General features: G+C 35.9%; 1 protein-coding gene across 1 annotated transcript in view; it reads right to left on the bottom strand.

Moving 5' to 3' along the window:
- NUBPL (NUBP iron-sulfur cluster assembly factor, mitochondrial) overlaps nt 1–8,806 on the bottom strand; it is a gene marked incomplete at its 3' end in the record, with an annotated part of 185,311 nt that extends 176,505 nt beyond the window's left edge. The window contains exons 1-3 of the mRNA XM_007451271.1: nt 8,662–8,806; nt 7,937–8,084; nt 4,433–4,467 (exon numbers count right to left, since the gene is read on the bottom strand). Of these exons, the coding sequence (XP_007451333.1) occupies nt 4,433–4,467; nt 7,937–8,084; nt 8,662–8,769 (291 nt within the window). The remainder of the gene's footprint in view (nt 1–4,432; nt 4,468–7,936; nt 8,085–8,661) is intronic.
- Nucleotides 8,807–9,052: the final 246 nt, after the last annotated feature.

A 9,052-nucleotide genomic window follows, 5' to 3' on the forward strand; every position in this document is an offset into this window, starting at 1 on the left:
ATATTTGCAAATGAATCAACGGACAAAGGATTAATCTCCAAAATATATAAACAGCTCATGCAGCTCAATATTAAAAAAACAAATAACCCAATACAAAAATGAGCAGAAGACCTAAATAGACATTTCTCCAAAGAAGACATACAGATGGTCAAGAAGCACATGAAAAGCTGCTCAACATCACTAATTATTAGAGAAATGCAAATCAAAACTATAGTAAGGTATCACCTCACACCAGTTAGAATGGGCATCATCAGAAAATCTCCAAACAACAAATGCTGGAGAGGGTGTGGAGAAAAGGGAACCCTCTTGCACTGTTGGTGGGAATGTAAATTGATACAGCCACTATGGAAAACAGTATCGAGGTTCCTTAAAAAACTAAAATTAAAATTACCATATGAGCCAGCAATCCCACTACTGAGCATATACCCAGAGAGAAAACCATAATTCAAAAGGCACATGCACCCCAGTGTTCATTGCAGCACTATTTACAATAGCCAGGACATGGAAGCAACCTAAATGCCCATCGACAGCGAATGGATAAAGAAGATGTTGTACATATATAATAGAATATTATCCAGCTATTAAATGGAAAGAAATTGGGTCATTTGTAGAGACGTGGATGGATCCAGAGACTGTCATACAGAGTGAAGTTAAGTCACAAAGAGAAAAACAAATATCGTATATTAATGCATATGTGTGGAACCTAGAAAAATGGTACAGATGAACCGGTTTGAAGGCAGAAATAGAGACACAGATGTAGAGAACAAACGTATGGACACCAAGAGGGGAAAGTGGCAGGGGGTGGGAGTGGTGGTGGGATGAATGGGGAGATTGGGATTGACATGTATACACTAATATGTATAAAATGGATAACTAATAAGAACCTGCTGTATAAAAACAAATAAATTTTTAAAAAAAAAGAAAAGATAAATTTCCCTTCTACATTCCAATGGCCTATCTTGCATACCCCTTGGGGTTTACATAACCCAGTTTAGAGATCATAAGGCCAACATTACAAGTAAAATGAATAACTTCCTGGACCTGTTTCCCCTAGACCAACAAATTAATCTTATTAGATCTTCCCACTCCAATGCTGAAAAGGGGCAAGCACCAACCCAAGGAAAATAGGAGAAAAGAGTTAGCAGGGTCTTTGGCAAAGTTGGCCTAAGCACATGGAAGCAACCTAACTGTCCATCAACCGATGAATGGATAAAGAAGATGTGGCACATATATACAATGGAATATTACTCAGCCATAAAAAGAAACAAAATTGAGTTATCTGTAGTGAGGTGGATGGACCTAGAGTCTGTCATACAGAGTGAAGTAAGTCAGAAAGAGAGAAACAGATACCATATGCTAACACATATATATGGAATTTTTTTTAAAAAACTGGTTCTGATGAACCTAGGAGCAGGACAGGAATAAAGACACAGATGTAGAGAGTGGACTTGAGGACGGAGCGGGTGGGGGCGGTAGGGGGGGAGGCAAAGCTGGGATGAAGTGAGAGTGTAGCACTGACATATATACACTACCAAACAGATAACTAGTGCAAGATCAACTCGGTCCTTTGTGACCACCTAGAGGGGTGGTATAGGGTAGGAGGGAGGCTCGAAGGAGGGGATATGCGGATATATGTATACATGTAGCTGATTCACTTTGTTATACAGCAGAAACTAACACGACATTGTAAAACAATTATACTCCAATAAAGATGTAAAAGAACAAAAGTTGGCCTAAGGGTAAGCAGGTCAGAGACCCCTCTTACAATATAAGCTCCATGGAATTAAGACTCCATGGGAATGAATCACTAGATCAGCTCCAAAGACACCATCCTAACTGAAGGTTTTCAGCCCATAAAGCAACATACCCTAGTACCATGTCCCAATAAATGTCCTCGGACATAAGCCATCTATATGTATCAGCTCAGGCAATGAGAAGGGCTTGGAGGAACCTTGAGTTTCCCCTAAAGACCAAACATGTCCTCTAAATAAGTGTAATATTAATAACATCTTAAATTGGGCAATACAGATTATAAGACTGCCAGATACATATAAATCATATATTTATATATGATTTATCTTCTTTTCTATACACAGGCAGTCCTCTGGCAGATCACAGTTTAAGCCAAACATGCTGTTCCCAAATAAAAACACTATTAATCAAGTATACATGCTGTATAAAAGTGATCTTTCCTAAGTATATATAGATTAAGAGGACAAGACAGTAGCCAATTGTAAAACACTGGATTATGTCAGATTATCTTTGAGTTCCATAGCATGCTTCTCAAATTTCCTGTCTTTCTTCTTTTTAATTTCTAAACTAACTTTGCTACAAAATATCAAGAAATGAAAAAAAAAAACCTTCATCTGGATAACAGAATACTTAAGCCGTTCCTAAAGTAGATTTTACAAACATATTTAAAAACACTTAAGGACACTAAAATGCTTTCTGAAAAACTGGCCCAGGGAAAAACACTGCTTTTCCTTCCTTGTTGCCAATTTCCCTGTTATACATATAAAGCATTAAATATGAAGCTGACCATCCCTGCTCCCTGAAAGGGAAAAAAAAAGAAAAAAGAAAAAAAAAATCTGAGCTACCATCTCATCAAAACTAGCAACATCTAACATGAAGGAATCAACCCCTTTTTAACTATTTTTTTCATCCTTCGATTGCTTCTTATATAGTTACTTCACATTGTCTTAAGAATCAAAGCTTTGGCTGAAATGATAACCAAATTAAAAGATTCCCCACACCTATGAATTTATTTACCTTCTCATCCGTTGAATTTTCCTTGTTTCCTCCATTCTTTAAAGAAGATGGGGTCCCTTCTCCAAGATAACTAAGTACTCTAATAAAAACTATATTTTAAAAAGTATTACTGGCGGGACTTCCCTTGCAGTCCAGTGGTTAGGACTCTGAGTTTCCACTCCAGGGGTCAACGGTTCGATCCCTGGTTGGGGAACTAAGATCCCGCATGCTGCAGGGCGCAGCCAAGAAAAAAAAATATTACTGGCTTTTATTTCAATAAGGTTGCCTAATCATACATGAATATCTCTCTTCCAAATTCCCATTGAAACAAGAGGAAAAAATAGCTTAAAACCAAATTAAAAATATAATCACAGTAGAAAACAAAAAAGGATGCCATTAGCAATTTAGAGTTTTAAAAAACTCTATATCCATGGTTCTGAAACTTTAGCATGCATCAAAATCATCTAGAGGGCTGATTAAAACAAGACTGTAGGACTCCACCTTCAGGGTTTCTGATTCAGTAGGTCTGGGGCTCAAGATTTTGTATGTTTAACAAGTTCCCAGGTGACGCTGATTCTGCTGGTCTGAGGACCACATTATAAGAACCACCATGCTAAGTAAATAGAGATCATTAAAAGGAACATTTTTTATTAATTCTAATTAGCATCCTCAGAGAGACTCAAACGAATGGTGCAACCTTTTTTTTTTTTTAAGTGGATAGCAACTGGAAAATAAAACAGTTCTGGAAAACTGGAAAAAATATCATTTCCAAATTAAAAATTGGAAGGGCTAAATAACAACTACAACCCAATACAGCAGTGTGGAAAATGGTCTAAGACATCTTCCAAAACACAGAGCAAAAGACAAAGAGATGGAAAACATGAGAGAAAAATTAACAAGCATGAAGGGTCAATGTCTACCTAATAGGTTTCTGGAGAAAGAACAAACACATCACAAAAAGTAATCAATGACGAAATTTTCCCTGAGCTGAAAGACTCAAGCCTTGTACTGCTTGGCCAGTTTCCAAACAGGTAAAAAAATGTAAAGCCAACAACCAGACACATATTTGTGACATTTCTAAACTTAAAAGACATAAAGAAAACTCTTAAAAGCTTTAAAGGGAAAAACACAGGTTATTACAAAGCAATGTAAATCAGACTAGCATCAGACATCTCATTAGCATGCTAGAAGAAAATGGAATATTGTTTTCAAGGTTCAGAGAGGAAATTATTGTAAACCTGGAATTCTACATCTAGTCAAATTATCATATATTAAGGCAAAATAAAGACATCTTCAGAAATTTAAGAACTAAGAAAATTGACTTCCTGTATCAGTTTTCCACTCCTACTGTAAGAAATTATCACAGAAGTTCAAAATAGGTTTCAATGAGCTAGAATTAAGGTGCTGAGAGGATTACATACCTTTTGGAGGCTCTAAGGAAAAAGCCATTTCCTTGGCTTCTAGAGGCTGCCTGAATTCCTTGACTAGTGGTCCCCTTCCATGTTCATCATCATTATTAAAGATAACCAGTACTTATGGCAGATTTTTGAGTTCCTTAAAGACATGCAAATGACTAGAGCTACACTATATGCCCAACAGAGTAAATGAAAAACATCAGTATGCTCTTAATCATTGCCTTAAAAAACATTTTAATAAATTAGTATTTCTATTAATAAACACCTACCGAATCATTCGCTGATAAAGCAAGTGCAAGGTTCACTGTAAGAAACAAAAATGTAATTAAATTTAGTAACTTTCCTTCTACTAAAATTCATTGTCTTTTAATATGTTCAATGTAACAACCAAGGCAAATAAAGTTTTAATATATCTCCATTATGAAAAACAAGGACATGGAGAGAATACCGAAAGTAAAAAACACAAAAAAGAAAGTAACATTTCAACATAAACAGTAGATGTCTGCCCCAAAATTATCATTTTAATTAATCCATTTATCATCTGTTACAATTGTATTTAAATAATCCAAGTTTTTTTAAAATGATGTTAATGGTATATATCATTATTTTCAAAAATATATTTTGCAGAAAAATTACCTACTTTTTAATAAATAAAAATGGATGTGATCCTATTGCTTTTTAAAAATAAATGCTGGTAATGCAGGAATTCCAAATATCTAACTTACAAATACCCACGTAAATGAAAGGTTGGACCAGTGAGCAGAGGGAAGAGAGGAAGGTAAAAGGCAAGGCAGTGAAACATTTTCCCAAAAGTGCCTATTGTTAGTGAATCCCAAAGACATAAAGGGGGAAAGCAGTAGTCCCCAAAACCACCTTTAGCCCAGCAATAAGGATATGCTACATCTGAGATGAAAAAGAGGTCCAAAAGTAACACATTCCCAAAACTGATAAATAAATAGACCCTCATACTGTGGATCACAATTCCTTACAGAACAGTGTTATAAATGATGCCGATATTGTTTCCTTTAAAGTATTTAAGAGCATAAACTTTCAAGGATGACCTGGTTCAAACCCCAGTTTCACCACTCTGTGTTTTATAATCTTGAGTAGAATATTTTACCCCAAGCCTGTTTCTTCCTCTATAAAATGAGGTCCTATTTCATAACTGTTGTGAGAATTAAATCAAATACTGTATGTATTATAGTATTATGCCTAAGGCATGGCACTTGACAAATTAATTTTTATAAATTATAAAGTAATTCTGAATTTCAGGTTAAACATAATCCAACTTTTAGGCAAAAACTTTTAGAGAGTAATTCATTTTAATGTGAGGGTCTTTCTGCATTTACACAATAGAATCACAGAGCATGTCTGTATTAATCAAAGGTCATCATTTTAATCCAAAGTATCTCCAGCATACATATTCAAATAGGAAGTATTTTGAGATAGTTTGGAACAGGAATAAATACATATAATGGAAAGAAATAGAATACTAACAGAGTTACATAGAAATAATCTATTTCTAAGGCTTATGTATGCAGATAGAGCTGTTATGAAACAATATAGGCCAATTATTTGGGACAAGTGGTATGATGCTAACAAAGAAAAAAACGCAAGGAAGAGACACTTACTGAAGCACTTATGTGTCAAACACTGTACATTTTCTCATATATTTTCCTGTCTAACTGCTGTCACATTCCATGGTAACAGACGATCTTACAACCAAAAACAATAAACAATTTGTTTTACACGAGTGCTAGCCTACAGACCCAACAAATTATATTGCACAAAACCCAAAGAACATATAGCTATTATCACGAAAACACTTTCCATCTTTAACCAGTCCAAGTAAACACAGTTTGCAAAAGGATTCACACCACTGAATACAGGTAAATGTACTCTGAATTTTCAAAACACAAGTAGAGGTGGATTCTAGAACCAAAAACTAAGAGCTTCCAAATTTTAAAAACAAAATACCAAATAGGTGGATTGTAGATCCTTAAGAAAGAAAGCCAAAATGTGTAGGATATAGCATAAATTCATTAAGAACAATCACTAATTATTTCTAATAATAATATAGTATCTATCAAATAGTATATTAGGGGTCTATCATAACTACAATACTTAGTAAATCTTAATTTCTTCAAAACATCTGAAAAACTCTTCCACAATTACATTCAGGTCAAAACGGGAAAAAACTGAGCTAATAACACTATACAGTTGGATTTGTAGCTGGTTGTACAACTATAAAACTGCTGCATCTAGGAATTACCAAATATGGCTTTGAGTCAAGACACAAGATCTCTAGTGAAAGTCACAGAACTCTGTACCTGGCCCTTTTTATTTGAAAATGTCATTGGTTTCAATGGAACTAAGGAATTTTAAGGTACATATATGCCCCAACTTTAGGTTACTATCTGAGGAAAAAAAAAAAAATTTAGAGATCTTAGGGGGGCGGGGCAAGATGGAGTAGGTAATTAAGAGGTCCAAACTACTATGTATAAAATAAATAAGCTACAGGGAAATATTGTACAACACAGGGAATATATCTAATATTTTATAATAACTATAAATGGGCTATAACCTTTAAAAATTGTACACTATGTTGTACACCTGAAACTTATATAATATTGTACATCAGCTACTCTTCAATTTTAAAAAAATGCAGAAATTTGAGTCAAAAGCTAAAAAAAATACATACATACATACATAAAAGATCTTTAACAGTGTAGAACTGTGCCAAAATTAACAAAATGAAATAAGGATGGTCACTTTTTTTAAATCAACTACAAAAAAGATAGGTTGGATAAGACCTGAATTAAGCCATTCCTATTAAAATGATTGAAAATTTTAAATGAGGCAACAATAAGACTTGAGAGCTTTATGACTCCAAATTAATAATACAAGTTGCTTCTGTTGAGTTGAATTGGGAGGAGGGGAGTTACCTTTTTACATTATTACACTGAAAATTTTTGTTAGAAATAAAGTTTCTTTTGAAGACATCTGGGAATACCTGGTCATTAGTCTTGGATGGTAACTCTTCTATTTCTGGGGGCACTTCTTTTATGGGTTCTGAAAGCAGCATTTCAGTCACAATGAAATCTATAATCAATTTTAAAAAGCCACCAAAAAACAAATTCTCTGCTCCTGTATATTAATATAAAAAATACAAAGCTTAAAAGATATTTTAAATAATTAAAACATTTTCAAATATTAGATCTATGTTGACTTTATAAATGCTGAAAATTATATTATGGCTAAATGAAAATAAGCCACAATAATGTAAACAGTCTCATTGCAACTACTTAGCTATGTGTACACTGAAAAAGACTAGAAAAGAACATCAAAGAACAGAAATAAATTTAGTGTTAAACTTACTAAATGTTTAATAATAATAATAACAGCAACCAAATATTGAGTACTTACTATGTATGAGACAGTGGGCTAAGTAGTTAGCTTGTTTAATTAATTTGCATAACCATCCTATGAAAAAGATTATAATCATTGCCATTTTACAGTTAAGTAAACTGAAGATGTAATGGGCAACCTGACCACCTTTTCCTCAGTTAAGGAGTCAAAGACCTGGCTACATATCTAGTTTTGTCTAACTCCAAAATCTAAGCTCCCAATCACTACCAACTCCTCATCCTAAGGAAGCAGCTGTTAGGAACTTCACAAATACTTTTTTAAGAACAAAACTATAATTTTAATATTGTGCACTTGCCAGTTGGCATGAAGTCCTAATCGAGATGAGAATTAATATCCTATAATACCTGCTGTAGTAGACTTTCCAACTCCACCCTTTCCAGAAGCCACAACTATAACTTGTTTAACACCATCTATTGGTTTCTGCTTTGGAAGTCCTCGAGACATGATTTGTGTTCTTCTTTGTTTTAGGGTCTCACTCTCAGCACCAGAGAACTTAAGAAGAAGAAAAAAGACAGTTTTAAAACAAGCCATCTCCATTATCACGCTGTAAAAGTAAAAACAATTCAGTATTTGCAATTAACAGGGCTTTCTTTTCTACTCTAATTCTGCTCATCTCCACTATTCAGGCCTTTAGTGTTATTTACCTATTGCTATTGATCGCAATTGCAGAGACACATTGTTTAAATTGAAATTTATTTGCCAGGATACGCAGACGTTAAAAATGGAAAGTAAATAAGCTGCCTCTTTCCAGAGTTAAATCCTCCACGTGTTTTCCTTCTCTTTAACCTATTTTCTAAATAAACCAACACTAAGAAAACAAGTGCAAGTCACACATCCATGTTCTAACCATCTATTTTACTCCCCTCCAAGCCTCGGCCTGGTCCCACTGGGGGCCCGCCTGGAAAGTGAGGACGACCAGAATTGGGGTCTCACTGAGCCGCCAAGTGGGCGGGTGCCCACGAGGCAGTGAAGTGAGTCCTCGGCAAGAGGCAACTGCAGAGCACCCGCAGCCCTGGCGCCCCAGCGTCTCGGACCCGCCCGCCTCCACCTGCTCTGCAGCACCACGGACCTGGCGCCCCCAAACCAACACTCGGCCTCCCCCAAGCGGGACACAGGCCCCGCCGCAGCCCCGAAGCGACGCCCCCCCAAAAAGCAGCAAACGCTGCCAAGTCCCCATGACGCAGAAGGCTGCCTTGAGCCCAACCCGGAAACCGTCGCGGCAAGCGCTGGGTGATGACGTCACATGGCAACGCTCGGCTTCCTCTCCTTAACGACTAGCCTCCTTTGAGTTTCTTCAACACAGGAATACAACTTGTTGTCGTGATCTCGTCTGTAGCCAGGTACAAACATTTTACAGCGTTTTACCAAATGTTTGGGAAGCATTTTCACGTACCTCCTCTAATTTGGCCCTCACAGAAGTTCTGGAGTAGGTAGGTAGGAGACTTTTACTAGGATCCTCT

The sequence above is a fragment of the Lipotes vexillifer genome, unplaced genomic scaffold (genome assembly GCF_000442215.2).
Source record: "Lipotes vexillifer unplaced genomic scaffold, Lipotes_vexillifer_v1.1 scaffold1765, whole genome shotgun sequence".
NCBI classification, from domain to species: domain Eukaryota; kingdom Metazoa; phylum Chordata; class Mammalia; order Artiodactyla; family Lipotidae; genus Lipotes; species Lipotes vexillifer.